Source organism: Sander lucioperca, chromosome 14 (assembly GCF_008315115.2).
Source record: "Sander lucioperca isolate FBNREF2018 chromosome 14, SLUC_FBN_1.2, whole genome shotgun sequence".
Classification (NCBI taxonomy): Eukaryota; Metazoa; Chordata; class Actinopteri; order Perciformes; family Percidae; genus Sander; species Sander lucioperca.
Window position 1 is genome coordinate 6,337,876 of NC_050186.1, and position 26,852 is coordinate 6,364,727.

The following is a 26,852-nucleotide window of genomic DNA, read 5'->3' on the forward strand; positions in this document are numbered from 1 at the left end:
TACCAACACAAATATTCGAGGCTTTTTTATAAAACATTCTGGGCTGGACCCCAGAAGGGGTTTACTAGGAAAATATCAAAATAAATCCTTATGATGTGACTTTGCGTTAGAGTTTAGATTCTCTGCCCGAGCCCGAACTTGGCCGATATTTTCCGCCACTATCCTCGGGCCGGGACCCTTGATCAAGCATTTGTGTTTTTTTTTTTTTTCATTACTTTATTAGCATAATTGGGTGGGGAGAAAGCTCTGTCTCTCCAGCTTCTCTTGTAGCTCTGGGAAGTGCGGGCAAGTGCGTCAGCATGCAGACCGTGCCGAAGGACAGTATTAATTAGGTGATCGAGACAAGAAAGTCTCCTATATGGTTCCAGGGCTTTGATTATGTTGCTGCCTTGATCTGTTAACCACACTATTCGGCTGAGGGAGCAGCTAAGGTCGAGTTTTTTTTTTTTACGTTTCTTCATTCGGATCCATTTGCGATCCGTTCCAGTCTGAATAAACAAACAGCAGTTTACATGCTTCGTCCTTGGTGCATTATTCATTAAGATAATTCTAAACAGATTTCTGTAAGTTCAAACTTCGAATGAACTAAGTTCAAATTGTAGTTGAGAACGTCAGTTATAACGGCCCACGTATTAAAAAAATGTCAGGTTTAAATCAGGCTCGGGCTTATAATTACAGTTAATGTGTCGGGCACGGGCTCGGGTAGGGTCAGGCTTGATTTTTTGGGCCCGATCTAAGCTCTACTTTGCGCGTCTTGGGGAATATTTGGTTCCATGTTTCATATAAGCAGCACTTTCAGTCTTAAAGTTCCAGATGGTTTCAGTCCTCCTCTTCATCAAAACCTTGATTGGTCCTTCCTCGGCCTCTGCTCGCAGACGGGCCTCCTGGTCCAGACTGGTATCCAGACTGCTCACCGTTATCCTCACACTGGCCCGGATGCTGCTCTCCATCTGGGCCGTCGTCCTGGTTCTCCTGGTGGTTGTATCCCCTCTCCTCCGGGGCAGACCAGCCCTGGTAGGGTTTCTCCTCCTGTTCCTCTGGGTAACCGTTATCGTCGGGGGAGAAGGTGTCGTCGTCCAGGTGGTCGTCGTAGCGTTGGTAGGAGCTGGCGTGCGCCTGCTGCTCCCGGGCGTTCAGCTCCAGCGTGCTGTGCCACACGCCGTAGCAACCGTAGATCAACAGACCTGAGGACGGACACACGGCGGCGGTTAAACAAAAAGACAGCAGAAAGAGAAACTGTCCAGCTGCTCATCACTTCCAGAACAGACTGACCTCCATAAGTGGCGTATGTATGACACGCCAATTTGTATGCCATTTTGGCGTGTTATCAAGACGCATACTCACTTTTTAGCGTGTTTATCAACGCCGTTTGGCCTCCACTAACTTACATTACCTTGCGATTGCGTGTCAATTTACGTCATAGCGAGTAGTATGAAAGGGCGAAAATCCGCATAGGGACGTTGGCCGGGGTGGAGGATGGGTCAAACACAGGACTTTCACCCAGGAGACCGGGGATCGCGTCCCGCGTGTCACGTTTCCTAAACCCAACCGTCCCGTTGTTCTTTTCCTAAACCCAATCCGTCCGCTGTATACAGCGTAGACATACACGCGGATAGCTCAAAATGCGTACAGATAACACGCCACTTGGCTTTAGAAAGTGGCGTGTATGTTTACGCAAAGTCATGATGTCACGTTGTCCAGAAGGTGGGAAACTCTTCCCTTGACTTCGTCATCGGTCAACTAACTGCACATCCAACAAAGTCTGGATGTAACCTTTACCCATGTAGGGCTGCAACTAACGATTATTTTCATTAGTGATTAATCTCCCCAATTACTTTTAGAGATGTTTCGATACTAGTAGCGCCTAAATGCTGGTATCGGTATTGGCAAGTACTGGAGTGTATGCACCGATCCAATACCACGTAACTTAGACCTGAAGAAAATCTACTTTAAAGGTACACTGTGTAGTGTTTGAAGTATTTTATTAGCTAAAGTCAATGTCTTCATTCATAATATGTCCTCATTGGTGTAAAATGACCTCTGCCAATGATCTGACTTATCCTCGTAAGCGAAGAATTTCTTATCTGTATTTAAATTGGACGGGCAAGTCCAAGGAGGCTTCCATGTCGTTTTGAAAACCTATAATGGCTGAGAGGAACATAGAGGACTAGCCTACCTGTCTAGCTAATCCACAACGCGTTTTTGTTCAGAGCCAGCGTCACGTGACTGAAACCAGCTGAAACGGAGAAGGAGATCAGTGAGAGGCGCTTGTCACTGCCCTTAAGTTCATAATGGAGGATAGTACTTATGCCGAGCCACAGGAGAAGGAATCCTCGTCACCAAAAAAGTGAAAATTGGCAGACATGTCGTCAAAGCTTCTTGGTACGTAACGGCTACCGTAGTTGCAACACGCATTTGAAAAAGCGAGGTGCTAGAGAGCTAGATGGGAGAAATTCCTACACAGTGTACCTTTAAAGAAGTTTATTTTTTATCTTTTTCCGTTATGACTCGCTGTCAAACTGGATAATAAAATAAAGCTCTATGGCATTCAATGTTTGTGTTTGTTCATGTTTCACAAAGAGTTGAACTCGAGTCAAGCCGAACAACAAAGATAGCAATCATATCACCCTCCATACACGGATAGTAGTACACAGCTGTTAAAACATAGTCTATATCCACGATGTTCCACTTTGGTGATGCTCCACTGGCGGTGGAAATTACGCCGGATGTCGCTCTCTTCGGCCGGTTGCCCGTGGCTCCGTCCGGGGCTTAGCGCCACCCAAGACGATTGTGATTGGTTTAAAGAAATAATAAACCAGAGCACGTTTTTCTCCCATCCAGGAATACTGTGTGGACTAGCCAGACCCTCCTTTGCAGCGCTGTGGAGGAAGGTCTGGCAATGCAAGACTAGTTAAAACATAGTAAAATGTATGATTCGCTGGTATCGGATCGGTACTCGATATCGGCACAAGTTCAGGTATCCATATTGGGAAGCAAAAGATCGGACCATCTCTTTTGTTTTTTATGATTCATTTTGGCCATTTTTAGGCCTTTATTGACAAGAGAGGTGAAGAAATGAAAGGGGAGAGAGAGGGGGGGAATGACATACAGCAAAGGGCCGCAGGTCGGAGTCAAACCCGGGCCCACTGCATCGAGGAGTGAACCTCTATATATGTGCGCCCGCTATACCAACTGAGCTATCCGGGCGCCCTATGATCGGACCATCTCTAATTATTTTTACCATTAATCGATTTTGATTTTGGTCTATAAAATGTCAGAAAATGGTGAAAAAGTCAGAGGTGATGTCTTTAAATGTCTTGTTTTGTCAGTCTTATCCCTAAATATATTCAGTTTAATGTGATATAAAACAGAAAAGATCTGGAAGTCTCTCTATTTGAGAGGCTAAAAATGGCATTTTCTGCCATCTTTGCATTAAAAAAATCAGTTGAACGATTATCAAATTATTTGGCGATTATTTTTCTGTCGATCAAGTTATTGTTGCAGCTCTAACAGTATGTTCTTCTCTCTGCTGTACCTCGACAAAATGAAAGAGGATGAGCCAGAGCTACGTACAGTTTTACACTTTCTAACCCTTGTTTGCATTTTCCTCGACACAAAGCCGGCTTCAGTTTGGTGTCTCGAACTGTGCTGACTGTGCAAAAACCAGCAGGAAGGAGAACTAAAAGCACAGAGGAGCCTATATGATAAACAGAAACTAAAAAAACAAACAGCAGTAATACTCTTGAACTGAAGCCAAAGGCCAAAACAGACGTTTGTGCCTCTTCTAAGTGGATTTGTGAGTAGGATTAAACATTTAACTAACAGATATCACTATGAAACCTCCCCAGCTGATTACTTACATTGAGACAATTATTTTTGGTATTACAAGTTTTCTTAAAATCTGGTAATTTCTAAAGTAACTAAATGTGCCTGAGTGAATTAAATTCAGCTGGAAACAATAATAAAGGGACAAATAAATGTATTTATACAAAAGCAACAGGAAATACTTGGAAATGGAAATAACAGGAAATGGCTAGATGTCTGTTAAAGAAGGTACTGGTCCAAAGTTTAACCGCAATTATAGTCTGGCTTTGCCAGACCTTCCTCCACAGCGCTGCGTATGAAGGTCTGGTTAGTCCACACAGCATTCTGGGATAGGAGAAAAACATGCTCTGGTTTATTGGCATTTCTTTAAACCAATCACAATCGTCTTGGGCGGGGCTAAGCTCCGGACGGAGCCACGGTGCCTCTGCTAAATAGCCTCGGGAAGGAACTTGTTTTGGTGGAACGTGGACGTTCAGAAGTAGTTTTAGTCGTGCAACAGAAAACTCAGATTGGACAGATAGTCTAGCTAGCTGTCTGGATTTACCCTGCAGAGATCTGAGGAGCAGTTAACCATAGAACGCCAACACAGAGACAGAGGAAGGGGACGGACATCCTGCCAAAAAGAGGGACATCCTGCGGAATTTCCGTCAGCAACGGAGCAATCCTGGAAGTGGAACGTCGTGGATATAGTCTACGGCAATTATAATTCAGTTATATTAAAATGCAGGATACGTAACTCGCCTCTATTTCTTCTTTTGTTAAAGGTACACTGTGTAGGAATTTCTCCCATCTAGCGGTGAAATTGTATTTTGCATTCAAACGAATAGTGCTCTCTAGCGCCTCGCTTTTTCAAATGCGTGTTGCAGCTACGGTAGCCGTTACGTACCAAGAAGCTATGACGACATGTCTTCCAACTTTCACTTTTTTTTTGGCGACGAGGATTCCTTCTCCTGTGGCTCGGCATAAGTACGATCCTCCAATATGAACTAAAATGCAGCGCAGGCTTTCAAATGTTGCCGAGGCGGTGACAAGCGCCTCTCACTGATCTCCTTCTCCGTCTCAGCTGGTTTCAGTCACGTGACGCTGGCTCTGAACGAAAACGCGTTGTGGATTAGCTAGACAGGTACTCTAGTGCTCTATGTTCCTCTCAGCCATTAGAGTTTTTCAAAAGGACATGGAAGCCTCCTTGGACTTGCCCGTCCGATGTAAATACAGATAAGAAATTCTTCACTTACGAGGATAAGTCAGATCATTGGCAGAGGTCATTTTACACCAATGAGGACATATTTATGAGTGAAGACATTGATTTTAGCTAATAAAATACTTACTTACTACAAACACTACACAGTGTACCTTTAAAATGCACTCTGAAGTTCCAATATAGAAAATGGATGTTTCATCTCACCTACGAAGCACCAGATGGTGAACCGGGCCCAGGTGAGTGACGACAGTTTAAGCATGAGGTAGCTGTTGACCAATATGGCCGCCGCGGGTACAAAGGGCACACAGGGGGCCATGTAGGGCAGCTTCCTCGCACTCTGTGGCTGCTGAAGAATCGTGATCAAAAGCTTCGCCAAGGAACCGGCCATCAGCGTGGCCGTGAGGCCTGAGAACACCGCGCCGGCGCCGCCTCCCTGCTCAACGCCAAATATAACGGTGGACCAGAGGAAGAAGGACGTGAGGAAGAAGAGGAGGGTGGATCGGGTCACTATGCGGCCGGTGGCAGGGGTGGGCCGGGCCGACGCGTCGGGCAATCCCAGCCGCAGCCGCAGGGTGTAGAAGTGACCTCCCAGAAGCCTTTTCAGCAGCGAGGCGTGGCCTGTGTGGAAATCAGAGTCATCCCCTTCTCCTTCCGTCCCGCCTGCGTGGTAGGACGCTGACCCGTCAGCGTCTGAGCCTCCGATCAGGATCTGGTCGTCTTTGGTGGGCGCCGCCCCGTCGTCATGGTGCTTCAGGCCGTCCTCGTCCTCCCCGGAGATGAACTGGTGTGTGTCGGTCTCTTCGTCCGGCTGGTAGCGCAGCAGGAGCACGCACACGCTGACCAGAGTGTAGGCCAGCAGGGTGCCGATGGACATCATCTCAATCAGGTCCCGCAGGCTCACCAGCAGAGCCAGGAGGGCAGCGAAGCAGCCTGACACCACGCACGCCACCGTGGGAGTGTGTGTGAATGCAGACACGTGAGACAGGAACCTGCAGACACATTAATCACAGAGTTAGCCCGGAACTAGTCCCGCATTGCCAGACCTTCCTCCTCCACAGCGCTGTAGAGGAGGGTCTGTCTAGTCCACACAGCATTCCTGGATGGGAGAAAAACGTGCTCTGGTTTAGTGGCATTTCTTTAAACCAATCACAATCGTGTGGCCGGGTTAGTTCAGTTGCTAGAGCGGGCGCGCATATATATATATATATATATATATATATATATATAGTCCGAAAATATATCCGCGGGGGCCGCATTTTTTCAAATACGCCGCACTTTCGCCGCATAAATTGCCGATTTCCACGCAAAATATGCAGGGCTTGCATGATTTCATAATCCCCGCATTTTCATTGCAAAAAAGTCACATATATCTTAGCAGAAAGTTGAAAAATGTTGCGTTTACTTCACACAAGAGCAGCCATTTTCCCGTTGCCATGGAAACGTTATGAAGTGGCGTAATTACGCGACGTGAACATCATCGAAAAGCTGCAAAACCCACGATGAAGACATGATGAGACCGCAGTTTTTGCAAGTTCACGCAATTTCATCGCATAAAATTGCATAAATATCCCGCATATTCCATCGCATTTTTTAAGATTTTTGCGATTGCAAAATAGCCTCGGGAAGGAACTTGTTTTGGTGGAACATGTGTACGTTCAAAAGTAGTTTTAGTCGTGCGACAGAAAACTCAGATTGGACAGATAGTCTAGCTATCTGTCTGGATTTACCCTGCAGAGATCTGAGGAGCAGTTAACCATAGTCCTCACAAATCCACCGGAGGTTAGAACGCCAACACAAAGGAAGAGGACGGTGACATCCGGCCGAAAAGATGGACATCCGGCGGAATTTAAGGCAGCAACAGAGCAATCCCAGATATGAAACGTCGTGGACATAGACTAAACCAATCACAATCGCCTTGGCCGGTGTTAAGCGCCGGACGGAGCCACAGTGCCGCTGCAAAATAGCCTCGGGAATGGGGCTGGGCAATATATCGATATTATATCGACATCGATATATGAAGCTAGATATGGTCTTAAATTGTGGATATCGTAAAATCGTGATATGACACGTGTGTTGTCTTTTCCTGGTTTTAAAGGCTGCATTACAGTAAAGTGATGTCATTTTCTGAACTTACCAGACTGTTATAACTGTTCTATTATTTGCCTTTACCCACTTAGTCATTATATCTACATTACTGATGATTATTTATCAAAAATCTCATTGTGTAAATATTTTGTGAAAGCACCAATAGTCAACACTACAATATCTTCGCAATATCGACATCAATGTATTTGGTCAAAAATATCATGATATTTGATTTTCTCCATATCGCTCAGCTCTACTCGGGAAGGAACTTGTTTTGGTGGAAAATGTGCACGTAGGGAGGCGAGCCTTGGAAATAAAACGGCTGTCGAAAAAAAGATAAATATAATTTGATTGTCGGTTTTAGCTCGGAGGATGTTTCCCCAAATCGACCGGAGTTTAGAATGCCAACACCAAGAAAGCCGAAGGTGACGGACATCCAGTAGCACCGGAACTATCCCTTAAATTAAACGTCGTCGATACAGACTAAGCCTGCAACCAGAGCCCTCATCTTAGCAGTGTTTGGCGCCTCCTCACCTGAACAGCAGGCCGTCCCGGGACATGGCGTAGATGACTCTAGGCATGGGGAACAAAGAGCCCAGCAGAGAGACGGTGAGCCCGGCTATGGAGCCCACGGCCACGGTGTATTTCCCCCACAGGAAGCCATGTACGGCGAACATCTCCATGAGAGGAGCCGAGCCATCGATGAGGTCGTAGGGAACCATGAGAGTCAGAATCACGCTCACCTGTACACGGGAAAGGTTCAACAACATCAGGGCTCCTGGATTAAAAGGAAAGGACACCCAAATGTCGCAATTCTTTTGCAAAAAAATTGCCACATTTCTTTATTTTATTATTTTTATTTTAATATAATAATTTTATTATATTTATTATATATTATTTTATTTTGAATTGCATTTCACGAGAAATCTCAGATGAAAGTTCATTCTCAGTAATGCACAGCTTTCTATTTCCTTTCAATTTTTTATTAACAAATCTTGCAATTCTGACAAAGTTCAGAGGAATGTTTTAGCAAAACAACTTATACTGTACATTTTCCAAAATGGGCACAAATCTAGGATTAACTGAAGCTTGAATCCAAGAATATAGAAATCTGCTGTGGCCATTGGAAGCGAAGATATTATAGTTAATGCTCGACGTAATCTATTCGATGAGGAGATTTTGTGACTTGTTTCCATCATGTTCCATCTATCCTACTGTCTAATTTATTCCCCTATAATGCCCATATTTAATGCTGGTCTCTAGACTTTATCATTGCACTATTGGACTTATTTGCACTACCACCATGACACCCACTCTCATAGAGCACCTCACCATGCAGACTGAACCACAGGGTCAGTCCCTGCCCTGTCACTGCAAGACTCCCATGCTTATACATCCCTTAGTACATTCATGTGGATTATTTCTTTAGTATTTTATCGTCCTGTTTATGATGTATGTTGCGTGTGATGTCTTTAAGCTACTGGGACCTTGAATCATCCATCCATCCATCCATCCATCCGATGCCCGACACTGACCGACACGTATGCAGTGAGGCAGGTGACCAGCGAGGCGGTGATGGCGTACGGGATGGACGTGTTTGGGTTCTTTGCCTCCTCTCCTGTCGTCGCGATGATGTCAAAGCCGATGAAGGCGTAGAAGCACGTCGCTGCACCTTGCATAACCTGACGACAGGCGACAAGAGATCACTTATTTTATTAATTTTTTTTGGTGAATTTGAACAAGTAACTAAAACACCACGTGGTGGATGATCTCACCCCTGACCATCCGTAGGGCAGGAAGTTTCCGCCCTCCCAGTTGCTGGCGGAGAGGAAGAAGAGTCCGGCGATGATCATGAAGACCCACACCACCAGGTTGACCGCGTTGAGGACGTTGTTGAAGACCACGGAGTTCCGCACGCCGAGAGCAACGATCACTGTGACCAGCAGGGCGATGAACAGGGCCAGCAGGTCAGGGTACGTGTCCTCACCTTTACCTGAGACAAACAGACACACAGACACAGCAGCATGTATTATAGAAATATTTCATCCACATGAAAGATCAATATGATAGGAAGGGCTTCCTAGAGCTGAGGGATATGGAAAAAAAATCTAATATCACGATATTTTTGACCAAATACCTCAATATCAATTGTGGTATCCTAACTGTAATATCCTAACTATAATATTAAACTTGCAAACGTATTTGGATGTTGTGGACATTCAGTTCTTCCTTAGAAAATACAACATCAATATTGTGGCGATATTGTAGGGTTGACAATTGGTTGCTTTTACTATTTGAAAGTTTTTAATTTGCTCTTAATGTGCTGAGAAATGACACACGTACGGATGGTACTGACCGAGTCCTCTGAGCGTGCCCAGGTGTGTTATCATGTAGTTACTGATGCTGTGATTGGCCAGAGAGTCGAACATGCTGCTGAGAGCTGACGCCCCCGCCGCTGTGCCGATCAGATACTCCAGGATCAGATTCCAGCCGATGAAAAACGCCACAAACTCCCCGACTGTCACGTAGCTGTAGGTGTAGGCCGAGCCGGTCGTCTTCGGGACGCGGACACCAAACTCTGCGTAGCACACACCTGACGGCAGAAATACAATGAGACAGTAAACGTCTGTAAGATCAGAGTAGACTGCCCAAAAAAAACTATAAAAACATGTCAGTGAGCCACACTGTTGCACTGGCTGACATGTTCCTTCATCACCATTAACACATAAACTATTTTGACTCAATCCCACAATCCTGCAGCCACAAATACTCGCTAGAGTACTAAATGCTAAAAATAGTCCCCAACAAATGCACGATTTCCTCCTGTTTGTTTGATAAAAACTACAGTGAGCTAGCCTGGGAAAACCCTGACGAACTTCCGGCAAATTTGAGATTTGCTCTGCAAGTCAGTCTGGCCAAGAGCCCATTCACGACCATTTCCAATTTTTCCAAATCAAGGCACCAATCACAACCGTTGAGGCGGGCTTTACACCAATCACAACCGTTGAGGCGGGCTTTACACCAATCACAACCGTTGAGGCGGGCTGTACACCAATCAAAACCGTTGAGGCGGGCTTTACACCAATCACAACCGTTGAGGCGGGCTGTACACCAATCACAACCGTTGAGGCGGGCTGTACACCAATCACAACCGTTGAGGCGGGCTGTACACCAATCACAACCGTTGAGGCGGGCTTTACACCAATCACAACCGTTGAGGCGGGCTGTACACCAATCACAACCGTTGAGGCGGGCTGTACACCAATCACAACCGCTGAGGCGGGCTTTACACCAATCACAACCGTTGAGGCGGGCTTTACACGATGACGATAGAGAAGCGACCAAGCAGCTTTTTGTTTACATTCAACATGACGGCCACCGAAGCGCAGCAACCCGTTGATGCTGCTGTCGCTGCTACGTCTTCCGGATCATCGCTCTGATTGGTTGAAGGACTATCCAATTGCGCCCAGAGGCGTTTGAGCGGCGTCCGTTGGTGACGCCCCTTTGGAAATGGGCTGTGAATGCACCTTCCCCAGACCCACTCTCAGTTACAACTGGGAAGGGTTGTTGATGACTTTTAGTGTTCTGTTGCCTCACCTGACAGTATGGACGCCACCGCTGCGATGATAAAAGACAGGATGACGCCCGGCCCAGCCATCGCCTTGGCAACCAGCCCAGCGACCACATACATCCCCGTGCCAACACAGCTGCCCACCCCGAGCGACACCAGGTCCACGGTGGTCAGGACCTTGGCGAGCCCGGCCACCGACCCCTCCCCGAGCTCGGTGAGGTCGTCCGAGCCGGAAGCCATGGAGCCCACAGGTTTGGTCCGCAGCAGGCGCGAGTACATGTTGTACCAGGCGTCGCCCGGAGACACCCGGGCCAGCCACGCCGCCATCACCGCACCTGTTTATCGCCTGTTTATGTTTGTGACTGCTTCTACCTTCTCTCTGTCAATCCCTCTTTCATTCTTTCATTCTCTCAAAAGCCACAGATCCAGAGGAGGACATAGACTCTGTGAAAAGAAGAATTCAGATCATTTACTTTAGTAAAAGTATCAATGACACAATGACATTTTTGTATATACAGTTGTGGACTTAAAAGTTACAGAAGTCGGATGGACCCTTTGTGTCTGATACTTGGTCTCCCGGAGGGTCGGATCACTGATAGTAAGCACCGGAAACTTTTCAATATACTGACTTTTGCTGCTAGAAAGAACATTCTGCTCTTCTGGATCAGACCTGCTGCTCCAACAAATCAATCATGGCACAACATTGTTATGGACTGCATTCCCAGTGAATACATCATGTGCATGCTTCACTCCAAAATAGATGCCTTTTATAAGGTCTGGGACCCTTACTTGCAGCATATTGGGCCCACGATGTCATCCTCCTTGCTTCGTGGATTTCCTAGATCAGCCTAGCCTTTCTTTGAGACTTGGTTTTAAGTGCCCACTATCTGACGAGCTCCTTGTAGCCTTGCTATGTTTATATGCTCTGTATTGATTGTCATCTGGATACTGCTTTGCCTTGTTGCAGAATGCTGAGAGGGGGGAGGCTGGATGGAAAATGTTATTCATTCTTACTTTCATAATAATTTTCTATTTACTGTATCCACGTGCCCTCATCATGCTGTTTTTTTCCCTTCTTGTCGTGTCTGAGCTGTTCTGTGTTTTGAAAAAAATGCAATAAAAATATTTATATTATATATATATAAAAATAAAAAGTTACAGAAGTAAGAACAGTAAAGCTGTTACTAGAGGTGCAAAGATTCATTGATTAGTTGTCAACTAACCCTTGTGTTGTCTTACTGTCTACTATGCAACTTGTCAAAATAGAAAATGAACACTTTTTTGACATTTTTGTTGCCTTTTTCCAAGTTTTTTGTTTGCTTTAGTTTAGATATACTGTTTTGAAACCATTTCAGTCTTTTTTTTTCAAATGCTAAATCAAATTGAAAAAAAGTGATCATTCATTTTACATGCGAAGAGCATTGTAGGGAACCATCCATGTTATTTTTGGGTAATTTGGTTAAAAGAAACCCATATTTCTGATATAGAAACTTTGAAAACGGGTCAAATTTGACCGAGGACAACAAGGAGGGCTAAATTAATCGCCAACTATTTTGATAATTGATTAATCGGTTTGAGTCATTTTTATAATAGAAAAAAAGGGTAAAACTTGATTGCAGCTTGTTAAATGTGACTATTTCCTGGTTTCTTCTCTCCTCTGTGACAGTAAACTGAATATCTTTGAATTGTGGACAGAACAAGACATCTGACGACGTCATCTCTGGCTTTTTGGGAAACATTGATCCACATTTTTCACCAATTTCTGACATTTTAGAGACCAAACAACTAATCCATTCATCCAGAAAATGAATCGCCAGATTAATCGACAGTGATAACAATCGTTAGTTGTCTAGTTTTCTTTCAGACATCTTGAGTTACAATATGCTGAAAGATTATGATGGAATTATTCTTTTTTTATTTTGGCATTTATGCCTTTATTTGTGACAGGACAGGTTAGACATGAAAGGGGAGAGAGAGAGGGGGAATAACATGCAGCAAAGGACCGCAGGTCCAAATCGAACCCGCAGCCGCTGCGTCGAGGACTGAACCTCTTTAAATGGGCGCGTGCTCTCCCAGGTGAGGTACCCAAGCGCCCAAACTTTGAAAAGTTTTAAAATGGAAGTAATTAAGTTAACCAAACTACCTCAAAACTGTACCTTAGTAAAGTTCTTGAGCAAGTGCATTTAGTTATTTTCCTACCAGAAAGGACAGTTGACCAGTGCATGTATAAACTGTAGTGTTTCTGTAGTAAACTGTAGTATTCGTTTAGAAAACCAGATTTTTAATCAACTTTTCAATGAATAAACGATGCAATCATAAAGGCCAAAATGTGCCAGCTACGGCTGTCCGACCCTGATGATGTGACCCAGCAGCTGATGATGGGATACCATCAGCTGTTCTCTTCTCTCACTGGAGCGAGACTCCCTCTCTGAAACATTAATGAATCCACCGAGGATCCACTTTCACAACGAAAAGGTACGACTGTGGAAAGCTCAAAGTGAACAGCATACACACCTGAACCAATTTCTAAACATCTGAAATGACTGCTGCACACTTTAATCACCACCTGAACTAAAACACAAATCCAAATCAAAAGGGTTGGGTTTAGGAGAGTGAGGAGCACAGACAGCGGTGTAAACAGACGCTGACAGAAACAGCCAACACACAGGTTAAAGAAGCACACCTGAGCAGACAGGTAACACACTCACTCACTGGTTGTGTGTTTTCCTGACGAAGGGTCGGTGGAGTCCACGTCCTCTGCAGACCTGCGGGAAATGACGACGAGAGGAGACGACAGCGTTAATCCTTCAGACCGGACCAGGCAGATACATTATTCAACACCTGTGGCTGGGCAGCTGTGTGTGTGTGTGTGTGTGTGTGTGTGTGTGTGTGTGTGTGTGTGTGTGTGTGTGTGTGTGTGTGTGTGTGCGTGCGTGCGTGGGTTAACTTTGTGCTGCAGCTGCCATAAGTGACATTTCTGTACTCTTTGTATGCAGAGCTGGGAAATGACCAGGTGTGTGTGTGTGTGTGTGTGTGTGTGTGTGCACATTGATCTTTGTGGGGACCCATTTGAGTTTTAGACCTACTGATTGAGGACATTTTTGTAAAGTGAGGACATTTTGGCAATTCCTCACTACTATAGGCTAAAGGCCTGTTTGAGGGTTCAGAATTGGTTTTAGGGTTAGGTTAAGGTTAGGTTTGAGCTAAACATAGCGTCTGTGATGGGGGGGGGGGGGGCGGGGGGACGGGACGGGCACAAGGGGTCCATCGATGTAGAAAACCACTTAAACTCCTTAAAAAACCTGGTTCTGTTATTTAAAAGCAATTTAAAAGGGATAATGGGTTTAAAAAGAGATTAGAGGAACCACAGCTCTAAAAAAAACCCACTGGATCCTACATTTCCCAGAATGCAATTCAAGCATCTTTCATTAGATCCTCTCTGCTTGATCTTTCAAACCTCACACCTCCAGTTTGTAACGCAGACTTAGTGTTAGAAGTTTGTGGGCCCCAAAAAAGATTCTGAACTGTTATCAGCTCGTGTGTTTACCTTCTGAGATCATTTTGCCTGTCCAACATGCTCCAAACCAAATTCACATTTTAATAGTTCTGCTGGAGTCATCCTCCTGTCACTCAAACATTTTAAAGCGAGGTGGATGATCCAAATCTTCTGCGCACTGAAACACAAACTAAAAGACCAAATGTAACCTCTCCAACGTGTGCACACTGGGAGGTTTGTGTCCGTCCGTATGTGTTATATATCGCGGCTGTTATCTGCTGTTGTAATCTGACGCACAGACTCGGATTACACCTGCAGACATGGTAACACGATGGTCGAAAACAAGGAGTAACAAGACACCAGGCAGCTGTCTGCACCGAGCTGCTTTACAGGATGCTTTGAGGAGAAACAGGGAATCCCTCTCAGCCAGAGCTAAATGTCGGTTCTTTGCTTCATATGTTAGTTAGGTAGTTAGTTTAATTTTATTTCTGTGTCATGCCAAACATTTGGCCCATCCCACATGGGATTACAAGACACCACAAACTTATTTAGTAAACGTCTTCCGGTCACATATACAAATCATTCGGAGAAATACATGAAGTATATACGATATACAGTCATGTGAACAAATTAGGACACCCATGCTAAAGTTGACTAAAAAGAGGAATAAAAAAATCATCTTTAGGAAATTGATCTTAATGCCTTAATTGAAAAAACGAGGAAAAATCCAACCTTTAAGGACACCAATTTTCTTTGTGAATGAATAATGTATCGTAAATAAATAAATGTTCTTCCTTAAAATACAGGGGGCATAAGTCAGTACACCCCTATGTTAAATTCCCATAGAGGCAGGCAGATTTTTATTTTGAAAGGCCAGTTATTTCATGGATCCAGGATACTATGCATCCTGATAAAGTTCCCTTGGCCCCCACATCATCACATCCCCTTCACCATACCCCCACATCATCACATACCCTTCACCATACCCCCACATCATCACATCCCCTTCACCATACCCCCACATCATCACATACCCTTCACCATACCTAGAGATTGGCATGGTTTTATGTCAGTTAACCTAATAGTTGGTCTGATTTGCATTGAGAGATGATTTTATGGAAAGTACCCCATGCCAATCTCTAGGTATGGTGAAGGGGATGTGATGATGTGATAGAGATATATATATATATATATACATACACACACACACACACACACACACACACACACACTATATACAAACAACAAATCCTCATCTACAGATCATCGATAGAGAGCTTTTTTCCTCTTCTTCCAGACTTTCTCAAGATAACTGGCTCATGTATATGTTTCACATGTTAACAGCCATCTCAGTCTTTGAGCATCATCCATATTTACCAAATCAATCTCTGCTTTTATCTTACGAAACGAAAAAAATCAGTAGACAGTAGAAAACAAAGTGGAACTCATTTTCTATATCATTCAAACAACACATGGGACAGATCTGTTTCTCCTCTTCTACATTAACATCTCGTCCTGTTTCAACAGTCAAAGGTTAAAGCCGAGATCTCACTTGAGCACATACACATCTTTGCCTTTTTGAGAAATTATATACAACTTAATTCACTGTGCCATATTCCAGTTTTATCATCACAAAATCACGACTTCCAGATATGGCGAAGCTTTGATCGAGTCAGTTTGAGCCCTGATAATCAGATCCAGTTTGCAGCTCTGGCTCTAAGAGTTGGACCAGTTTATTCTGGAGCATTATTTATCACAAGTCTGGGAGGCCGTCGAGCTGGATTTAGGCTGCTGGGGAACAGACTTTTATTGGGTCCTCTGACTGATTGATTATCGACTAGTCTCGCATTGCCCATTGACATATATAGAATGGACCAACAGATCCCGTGTCTCTGGACGGTGACCAGTGAAGGATATTAGAAGTCACTTTTCCGGTGATGGCTGAGCGTTACTGAGCAGCCTCCAACTGAGCTTGAAGACGTAGATGTGACGTGAGCAACCTGTCTGAAAGTTGGAAGTCTTCTGGTAGCTGTGCCAAGAGAAATCTCAATCATTCCCAATCTAGCAGAGACGGAGAGCGTAGGTATATGTAAGGAGATAACATAGACACAGGCTAATTATTGATCACTAAAACGCTAGTTAACATTAGTAATTAAACTTAAACAGCTAATGGAAGTCCAAACTGCCTGAGAGCTTCTCCTGTACTATACGGTAATTCCTCTACTATGAGACAGTAAGTCTATTTTTATAAAAACGTCTGCTACGGAGCCATAACGTGAGGTACAAGGTAATGGAGCCTTTTATACATTGTCGTGTTTCTTTAGAAATGAACAATGGACAAATAGAGTCTTTAAACTCTTCAGATGTAAAGTTATTCTCTGTCAAAGTGACGTCAAAATGAATGGCAGTCAATGGGATGCTAACGGGAGGTGATGGCTTGGTAGCATTAAAATGGCTCCATAGGGGTTGTGAGGAGACGCTTACCCCCTTGGCATTGCCAGACTTACAGTATCTCCACAGCGCTGTGGAGTAAGGTCTGCCTACATCACAGATGCATTCTGGGATAGGAGAGGGAAAAAAAACGCTCCAGTTTTTTTTTTCTTTAAACCAATCACAACGGTCTTGGGCGGTGCTAGGCTTCGGACGCGCCGGTGGCTCTGCTAAAAAGTCTCGGGAAGGAACTTGTTTTGGCAGAACATTTGCACCAACACAAGATCCCTAAGATCTGAAAGATGTATCGTAAAAATGTGTTTTAAAAGTCAATTTATGCAGCTTCTGGCAGACAACCACAACGCTGACGTACGCTCAGAGGGGAAATGAGGCCATCGACAGGCGACCAAATGTAACGGAGCATTACCTTGAATAAAATGACAGATCTCTCTGGGTTTGAACATTGTTGGAAACATTTGGGATATGATAATAAGAACACAACTCAACTAAATATAAGACATAGGTCGGCATTTTTAGACATTTAAATGCAGAAATGTTTCATATTAAACCTTCCACTTCCTTCATTTCTTTATCTTTTCCTTCATTTAATTCTTTAATCTGTGTGCCTTATATATGTATGAATCTAACTGTAAGCTGTCGAGCCTCTGCATGTTATAAACTCCAGTAACTGTGACTCTTTATATAACGATAGGAGACGCCACCAGCCAAAGGTGGATGCATTCCTGAGGCAACGTGCTTTATACGCAACAGATGAGCGAATGGAAGTGAATCCAGACACACACACACACACACACACCTAAACATCCTTTTCTGTTTAAGGGAATAAAGGAGGGAGGACCTGGCCGCTGCCTCATCATGCCAGTCTGAACTGAGGAAGGCTTACATTTTTGTTTTCTCTTGAACCAAAACAAGGCAAATTCCTTTTATGTGAAAACATATTTTGAGTTGTATTATGGACATTGTAAGCAGTGTTGTAAGGTAATGAAGTACAATTACTTCGTTACTGTACTTAAGTAGAATTTTCATGTATCTGTACTTCACTTCGTTATATGTATTTCTGGAAACTTCCACTTTTAAAAATGTATACTTTTACTTCACTACATTTGCCCTCTCTTACTTGCAAGAAATGCTTTTGTACGTCGGAGTCAAAGATTCTTCCTCACAAAATAAAAGTAATTCTGTTTCTGTTTTACTCTTTGTTGATGTCAGACTTTTAATTTGATGTTAAGAGGGTGTGGAAACACCGAATATTACATTTACTATTAGGAAGCCACAATAAAGATCATAATCAAGGTTTTTCTTTACTTTTACTTCTAAAAATTAAGTACAAATATCAGAAAATTACTTTTAATACTTAAGTACAGTAAATATCAGATACTTTAAGACTTTTACTCAAGTAATATTCTAAAAGGGGACTTTAACTTCTAGCAAAGTCTTTTTGTGGTAACATACTTGGACTTTTATTCAAGTAGTAAGTACTTCATACAAGACTGATTGTAAGTTAGTGTTTCTAACCCATACTATAGGGTGGCAGTAGTTCCCATACGGACCAAAGTATGGTGGTGGACTGGTAGCTGAACCCCCAGCTGCTCGGGGCGCCTTTCCATGTGCAGCCCCCTCACTCTGACATCTCTCCATTAGTGCATGTAGAGGTACTGAGCATGTGTGTGTACTTCAGGCCTGTATGTAATGTGTATAATAATTACAATGTGTGAAAAACATTGTAATTTCCCCTTGTGGGACTAATAAAGTATACATTATTATAGAAGAGTGTATGGTTCACAAGCGTCTGTAGCACCACCTAGTGTGCATTTAGTGAACTGCTACAGAATCATATATAGGAGTAAGGAGTGCATGCATCAGGAGCAGCTCCATAGTTTATCGACCAAAATGACGGAAAATCCTGTTAGTATAACAGAACCATTACAGTGTAACAGCAGCACGAACTGTAGCCTCCAAAATTATGACAGCTGACTCAACACCTTTGTTATATTATAACCATCATGAAGGAGAACTTATTGCAGGACTGTTGTATTCTTATGAATATTGGCATTTTTACTTTTATCTTACTCTGTCCTGTTTTTAAAATCTTTTCATTTGTCCGTTTTATAGATTTTTATAAAGAAAAAATACTTTATCCAGGGTTTCACCAAGTCAAATTTAAGACTTTTTAAGACCATTATGAATGAAATTTAAGACCTCTATCACATCAACTAAGTCCTAAATTGACGATTTTTCAATCACACTTCCCTATAGCCGAAATAAAATCGGTTTCATAAGAGTGGTACAACCTGAAAGAGACTGGCACCAATAAGAAGAAAGCTGATTGGCTGCAAGGTAATTGGCTGTTGGTCTCAGCTGGTGTCGTAATACAGCGAGTTATATTTGGACTAGCAACAGAAGGAACTACATGGAATAAAAGAAAGAGCATTAGAGGCGTTGCATGGACGTAGGAAAATTAAGACCCGTTTAAAATTATTTAAGACCTAGAACACAAAACTTCAGTGAATTTAAGCCCGCGGAAACCCCGTTACCTAATCACATGGATGGCAACGTCTGTTTCCTCATGGTTTCATTCACTTATTGACATTTGTGGGGCTTCATTTGGGATAATTTCAGTTCAGACTTCAGGCAAAAGTGGCCCAAATCTGATTTTTTTGGGGTCGAGTGACCAGGTCAGACTTCTTCAGTAGTAGTGTGAACACTGAGCTCTTGCCCAGATCGGATTTTTTCAATCAGATTTAGACCACTTCCATACGTGGTCCTGAATCAGACCCAGGTCAGATTTATTTCAACGCGGCCGCAGTGTGAACAACCAAGGCAGATTTGAGGCGACTTTTACGTCAATCTACATCGACATTTGTCACAATTATGCTCCAGCGGGAGTTAGCCCTAGATACAGACGGTAACATTAAAAACCTGACTAGGCCTACAACATGGAGAAGAGTGATGGAGCAGGTCAATGGAGGGAGAGGGAGGTGTTAGACCTCATTAGTGGATGCTTATTAATGTTACGGCTGCCATTACACAAACATTTTAAAATAAAAGCCAAAATGCTTCCTTCCTCCATAACCTCCCTAACTTTAGTGCGACAGCGTGCTGCGTCTGATGTCATTGTTACGGACCTTTTTCACAGCAGACATTTTGACTTGTCATAGTAGGAAAAGCACAGCTGAAATTGGTAATCTTAACGAAGACTCAATTCTATCAGGTGTCCCAGTAAGTTATCTCAGGAAGTCAGCATGCACCATACCAGGGCCTCTCCTAAGAGGAATGCAGCCATCATTAATGGTTGAATACACCTGTGCTTTTCCTACTATGACATGTCAACATGTCTGCTGTGAAAAAGGTCTATTGTTCTTTTGAGCATGCGGGTCAGTTCGAATCCGTAAACAGTTCACACTGGAATCTGATACAGGCCACATTTCAAAAGGTCATGGCTTTCAAAAGCCTAACAAAATCTGGATTAAAAAAATGGATCTGAGCAAAAAATCCGAATTAAACATTAATAATTGCGGTGTGAACTATGTGTTGTGACACGTGTCCATATATAGCTGAAGAAAGACGTGTAAAGGGAGACGTACCTCAACAAACCAGCAGAAAACCCAAAAGCATTTTAGTGTGCAGAGAACATTTAGAGAACAGCAGAATAAAAACACATGACCGAAAGGTTATTTTCCCACATTTATTCTCCTGACAGACAGAACGGTGTTCACTCGTCAGCCTCCGACTCCTCGTCGTCGTCCTGACTGATCTGGAAGTAACGCAGCTCGTACGTCTCCTTGTCAGACGCCACCACTCTCAGCCAGTCCCGGAGGTTGTTCTTCTTCAGGTACTTCTTCGTTAGGTACTTCAGATACCTTGTAGGGGGGGGGGAGGGAGGGTGGTGGGGGTCCCAGAATATGTGAGTTTAAATTTAGTTCCGATTTCCAATCATATCATTTGCTGAGGTTTTCAAAACGAGCTGCGGTTCATCTCACCTTTTGGAGAACTGCTTCTCAGATGTGACGTTGATCTTGTTCTTCATGCGGCCGACCTGGACGATGTTACTCAGGTTGCCCGTCTTTCCGTTGACCTTAATCCTCTCTTTAAGGAAGGTTTCCTGTTGGACAGAACACAGTGACGCACTAGGGAAGAGAACCCTAGTATATTCGGAGCTAGGGAAGGGGGCCCTAGTCCAGACACAGGGTTAGCTGCTTGCAAAGACCACTAACGATCTCATGATGTTTTTACTAGAGATGTTCCGATACCAGTATCGGTATCACCTCCGATACTGCCTAAAACGCTGGTATCGGGAAGAACTGGAGTTAATGCACCGATCCGATACCACGTAATAAAGCCCTGAAGAAAATCTACGTTAAAGTAGTTTGTTATTTTTCCGTTATAACTGACTGTCAAACTGGAGAATAAAAGAAAGTTCTGTGGCGTTCATTGTTCATGTTTCACAAAGAGTTTAACCTGAGCCAGACCAACAACAAAGATAGAAATCATATCACATCCATACAGAGATAGTAGTATACAGCTGTTATACATCATATCATCATACAGAGATAGTAGTATACAGCTGTTATACATCATATCATCCATACAGAGATAGTAGTATACAGCTGTTATACATCATATCATCATACAGAGATAGTAGTATACAGCTGTTATACATCATATCATCTATACAGAGATAGTAGTATACAGCTGTTATACATCATATCATCATACAGAGATAGTAGTATACAGCTGTTATACATCATATCATCATACAGAGATAGTAGTATACAGCTGTTATACATCATATCATCTATACAGAGATAGTAGTATACAGCTGTTATACATCATATCATCTATACAGAGATAGTAGTATACAGCTGTTATACATCATATCATCTATACAGAGATAGTAGTATACAGCTGTTATACATCATATCATCTATACAGAGATAGTAGTATACAGCTGTTATACATCATATCATCTATACAGAGATAGTAGTATACAGCTGTTATACATCATATCATCTATACAGAGATAGTAGTATACAGCTGTTATACATCATATCATCTATACAGAGATAGTAGTGTACAGCTGTTAAAACATAATAAAATATATAACACACTGGTATCGGATCGGTACTCGGTATCGGCCGATACACAAGTTCAGGTATCAGAATCGGTATCGGGAAGCAAAAAATGATATCGGGCCATCTCTAGTTGTTACCAATCTTCCCCATTCCTAACCCAAAAGGTGAGTCTCAATTCGGACACTCCCGTGAGTACACAATTTGTATTTCAATGCGATTCCTTTAAAAAGGTGTAGGCATTAAGCGAGAGCTTCAGCCTACACCTGTTTCAGACTTGTTAATACGTTGCCGTTTGATAGTTCAATTGTTGTTGAAAGGGAGTCTGAAATAACCTTTAAACTTCACTTACATGTACATGTACTCACTGATGGCAGTGCGTACATTTCAGCAAAGGTAGAGTTGTCTCAAAATCGCAGACGGCCGTTGAGCTGTTGTGCACTGACTGGAAATGACTCCCTTTTAATGGCGAATTGCAGCCGGGCGGAGCATTACCGCAACTTATCGTCAACAGTATAGTGGTACACACTGCAACCGCTGCCTCGGTCGCCATATTCACAAAAATATGCAAAGACAGACTTACGTGCAGTTTAGTGTTCCCAAATTATTTTCCAAAAACTGAGTGTCCCAAATAATGAGGGTCTTATTTGAGACAGGTAAGGTTAGGGTAGCACAGGTGGTTTAGCAGGTTCATAATTAATTAAGGACATTGTATGGGGAATTTGGGACACTAAACTGCACGTATACCGAAAAGACGTTTGTGTTCCCGTAGCTTCCGCTACGTAGCAAAGATGGCGACAGTTGAGCGTGAGTATTGACCATTGAGTATTCCACACTAAACATTTTGACTGTTTTTGAGTGCAGCAGTGCAGTGTTGTGCTGCATTTGGCCATATGTACTCAAATAGCAAGAGTACTTAGAGAAGTGTTCGATTTGAGACACAGAAAAAGTCTCCAACACAGGAAGGGGTTTAGACACGTGTTTTAATATACTTACAAAGTTGGCAGAGTCCAGGATCCCATCCTCCACAGGGTGGGTCAGGTCCAAGGTGAACTTCCATGAAGCTCCCTTTTTGGTCTTCCTGCCAACAGTTGGCCTCTTCTGTTTGAGCTGCGAGGCAAGGCAGCTTTATTTATATTGCACATTACAGCAACAAGTCCAATTCTAAATGCGTTGTAAAGAGCAGATCAAAACAATTCAAAAACATCGATTGAAGTAAAAAGCATGGACAGGATCTGAAACTCTTTAAAGCTGCTTTCTAGCCTTTTCTGGTCGCCTCTACTTTTTACTAATAACGTATGTTTTTCATAGTATAAACAGTTGACAGGTTACATTCACAACTGAATTCATTAATTCAACCAATCAGCCCTCATTGCAATAAAATCAAGGCCAGCAAACGCAAGCTTGTACTATTCATCCTGCATACTTATTCTTACTACTCTTATGTTACCACACTGCACATAGCTGTACATGCTGTACATATCTGTCTATATGGTTCATACAGAATATCCATATTTATTCTGTTTTTCTTATTATACATTCTGCTAATACACTGCATATATCTATATTATTCTTACTACTAGTATGTCACTGCTACTACATTGCACATATCTGTACGTTGTTCATACATTGTTCATTATACATAGCCATATTTATTCTGCTCTTTTAACACTGCAATATATTTATCGTCCTGCCTATGCACCACCTGTCTATACTTGAATATCACATTGCACTTTTCTGCTTTTTTTTTTGCACTTCTGGTTGGACGCAAACTGCATTTCGCCGTCTTTGTGAATCTAATCTAAAAGAGCGAGCTAAGATCATTGAGATAGTTAATTTCTGCTTTATTTTGAGCTATTAAAAATTGGGTAGCTAATGAAAGTTAGTGTAAAGTTGTGCCGAACTGACTAACGGGCCTTAGTCTACATGTAGACGTTCAGCACACATCACGTTTACCAGTCAAGTGCAGTAAAACCACCGATATAAAATAAAAGACCATTTATTCTATGGAGACTGGCGTCCTGTCACAGTCTAATGAATGGAACACGTGTCAGCCAACGGCCACTACTTCGAGCTAATGCTAACTCTGCTAGTTGCTTTGTTTCCTTCGCTATAAAACCAGCTCAATGTTTAACACATAGCTTTATGATTACATCTTAATTTGTTTTAGTAGGTGACCGGAATACGTTAAGAAAAAGCATGAAATTACTAACAAAACGCGTATATTGCGGAGAAGCGGACAGGACTTACCGGCGCCATTGTTAGAAATCTGACGGGAAAGAGAGAACCGGAGGTGACGCAGCAGTGACGTAGATGGCGCCGCGTAGAACGTCCTGACCATATATGGTAACCCGATTATCGCTGCAGAAATAGACATTTCCACACATGAATCTGGGAGAAAAATAGCTCGATTAACGAGTTGTGAGGAGACTGATTGCTATGCCGAACTCCTAACTAACTGTCAAACGTCTCATTTAGCTTTAATTTACATGCAATATCGACAGTTACATTCAGGTTCGTGACCTAAATTACTTTAAATTTGAACTTTTGTCTGTGGTTTCAGGAGCTGGATGATGTACTACACGCCCTGATAATAAACCTGCTGAGGCTGGTAATTCTTTCACAACCTCTTTAGAGACACACACACACACACACACACACACACACACACACACACACACACACACACGATCCCACCTGATGAGTCAGAGAAACCATAACATACATCTTTCCATTGTGGTGCCATTTGGGGCTTGGCCGTGCAGACCGTGTGTTCATCGTTACATCACCATTGGGGACATTCAAGCAGGGCGTCTTCAGTCTTTCTCCGCTGCAATGACTTCAAATGCAGATACACAACAAAAGATGCTTCAGCACACACAAATGAAACAAAAGTAATAATGTTTCCATACAACACATACTGTACATATCCTGGAATTGTTGATGTATAGGCTTGTTCCTATAGTTAGTCATTATTCCCTTATAATGCCCATATTTAATGCTGTCTTTTTTAAAACGTTAACCTCGCACTGCTGTATAGTTTTTATATTACTATGTCTACATTATTCTCTTATATTGTCCATATTTAATGCTGGTCTCTAGACTTTATCCTTGCACTATTGGACTTATTTGCACTACCACCATGACACCCCCTCTCATAGAGCACCTCACCATGCAGACTGAACCACAGGGTCAGTCCCTGCCCTGTCACTGCAAGCGTCTTTGTATATTTTCTTGTATTGTCCATATCATTCATGTGGATTTGTTATTTTATCATCCTGTTTATGATGTATGTGTATGTTGTGTGTGATGTCTGTAAGCTACTGGGACCTTGAATTTCCCCTTGGGGATCAATAAAGTATCTATCTATCTATCTATCTAGTCAAGTCACTTTGAGTGGCAGAAAGTAGAAGTTTTAGCCATTTATCCGCAGCCTTTTTCCATCTAGCTCCTAAATCGCAAGTCTACTATCGTTTGTAGGCTATTGTGAATGAAGATACACTAAAGACCAGCATGTGTAATCCTGTGTTCTTGTAAACACAAGTATGTTTTTACATGAGATGTTCCAATCTTAAAATGAGCTGAATTACTCCTGGCTTTTCATGTACTCCCTGCTTGCGTTGCCAGGCTTGCTTAGAGTAAATGATGTGTTGGGCAGCTGAGGAATTTTGCACCAACACCACAGGTGTTCTAGTGATGGGTTTGTACATTTTGTCCTGGGTGCTGCATTGTTTTCTCTGTCTGTGTAGGAGTTTTAGTGGCTCTGCTGCTTCAAGAGGCTTTCCCACCACATACTGAGGTCCATGTGATATTTTCTCAGACCCTTTTCTGTGTTTAAGGACTCAACTGATAATGTGTCTGTGTTTATCTGTCAGTTTGCAGAGAATGATGATGATGATGATCTGAGAAATTGTGTGACCCACTGTTCAGTTTAAACTTTAGTACCCCACTTGTTTCAACTTTGGTACTTCATGTACAATATGTACTTTTAACTGTTGATACCTAAAAGTAAAGTATCACTGGTATACGGATACATAATCAACTTTTTGCCCTTATTCCAAAAAAGACAATATTCCTACTGAGCTGTTTACATGGCAAATGATAATTAATATTCCTGTTCATATGCATACTCTGATTAACGTAAAACACCCCCTATGACGTACGTCCTATGGTGAGACCTTTTAAATAACTTACAGTAGTTGCTCTTGCTCCCGTGGTTCAACCCATTGGAGTAAATTGGGGAAGATTGTTAAAACCTGTGGAAAAATCATTGGTAGGCAACAAGTAGACCTGTACCAACTATATCTGACTAGACTGGCACAGAAGGCAGACAAGGTTGGCATGGATACAACCCATCCACTTTCAGTGGAGTTCAAGCCGCTCCCCTTGGTCGTAGATAGAGATACCCTAACGTCAGAACCAACCCAGCAAAAAAACCTCATTCATTCCCATGGCAATAACCCAATTAAATAAGATATGGGGAAGGGTATGACTGGATGAGGAATATATGTGAAGTACTGTGCAGTAGTTTCAGCAACATACTCCTTTTTACTGTATTCTATTTATTGATGTGTGTATGTTATGTGTAAGATAAATAGTGCTGTATGTCTGGTTCAATGTTTGTGTTGTGGATTGTGTGTCAATATGCCTGTACTGTACATTACAACAAATTGCCTCTCGGGGACATTAAAGTTTCTAAGTCTAACGTCGTTGACCGTTCTGCACGAGAACAGACTGACTGTTAACAGGCAAGAGGCCGTGTGTTATAAACTGTGGTAAAATCCCAATTGAAATGTCCAAAGAATGCTTCTAAAACCGGGATAATAATAGGCATATCCTGCGCCGGAATAACCGGAATATGCGGTTTACATGACTCGGAATATTATCATATCTGGAAAATGATGGAATATTAGTGCGCTTACACTTTACCTGAGTAAAAATCTGAAAGCAGGACTTTTGCTTTGAGTATTCTAGGGGTGGGAATCACCAGAGGCCTCACGATACAATATCATCACGATATATCATCACGATATATTATCACGATATATTATCACGATACAATATCACGATATATCATCACGATATATCATTCCGATACAATATCACGATATATCATTACGATAGAATATCACGATATATCACTACGATACAATA

At 42.6% G+C, this 26,852-nt stretch overlaps 2 protein-coding genes across 3 annotated transcripts; both read right to left on the reverse strand.

Annotated features, from left to right (window-relative positions):
- Window positions 1-734: 734 nt before the first annotated feature.
- On the reverse strand, window positions 735-11,061 carry slc7a14b (solute carrier family 7 member 14b). The gene is made up of 7 exons (XM_031285187.2): window positions 10,709-11,061; window positions 9,468-9,704; window positions 8,887-9,104; window positions 8,647-8,793; window positions 7,646-7,854; window positions 5,231-6,015; window positions 735-1,184 (listed from the first exon to the last, which is right to left on the reverse strand). Exons 1-7 carry the CDS (start codon window positions 11,007-11,009, stop codon window positions 820-822), a joined length of 2,262 nt encoding a protein of 753 aa, XP_031141047.2. The 5' UTR covers window positions 11,010-11,061; the 3' UTR covers window positions 735-819.
- Window positions 11,062-20,300: 9,239 nt separating this feature from the next.
- rpl22l1 (ribosomal protein L22-like 1) lies at window positions 20,301-24,067 on the reverse strand. 2 transcript variants are annotated; one of them, XM_031285190.2, is made up of 4 exons: window positions 23,949-24,067; window positions 22,695-22,808; window positions 20,610-20,801; window positions 20,301-20,489 (listed from the first exon to the last, which is right to left on the reverse strand). In XM_031285190.2, exons 2-4 carry the CDS (start codon window positions 22,718-22,720, stop codon window positions 20,342-20,344), a joined length of 366 nt encoding a protein of 121 aa, XP_031141050.1. In that variant the 5' UTR covers window positions 22,721-22,808; window positions 23,949-24,067; the 3' UTR covers window positions 20,301-20,341. The 2 variants fall into 2 exon arrangements, with proteins under 2 accessions (XP_031141050.1, XP_031141049.1); XM_031285189.2 differs by having other exon boundaries at window positions 20,610-20,731; window positions 23,949-24,065.
- Window positions 24,068-26,852: the final 2,785 nt, after the last annotated feature.

What these genes read in the sequence shown, in the direction of transcription:
- slc7a14b (XM_031285187.2), bottom strand. Translation starts at nt 11,009, where the DNA reads ATGGCGGCGTGGCTGGCCCGGGTGTCTCCGGGCGACGCCTGGTACAAC. An exon ending in TGCCCTACGGATGGTCAGGG is followed by an intron (nt 8,794 to 8,886) that starts GTGAGATCATCC and finishes GCCTGTCGTCAG; the next exon opens with GTTATGCAAGGTGCAGCGAC. An exon ending in CACCATCTGGTGCTTCGTAG is followed by an intron (nt 1,185 to 5,230) that starts GTGAGATGAAAC and finishes GTCCGTCCTCAG; the next exon opens with GTCTGTTGATCTACGGTTGC.
- rpl22l1 (XM_031285189.2), bottom strand. An exon ending in TCCTGGACTCTGCCAACTTT is followed by an intron (nt 20,732 to 22,694) that starts GTAAGTATATTA and finishes TCTGTCCAACAG; the next exon opens with GAAACCTTCCTTAAAGAGAG. An exon ending in GAGAAGCAGTTCTCCAAAAG is followed by an intron (nt 20,490 to 20,609) that starts GTGAGATGAACC and finishes CCCCCCTACAAG; the next exon opens with GTATCTGAAGTACCTAACGA.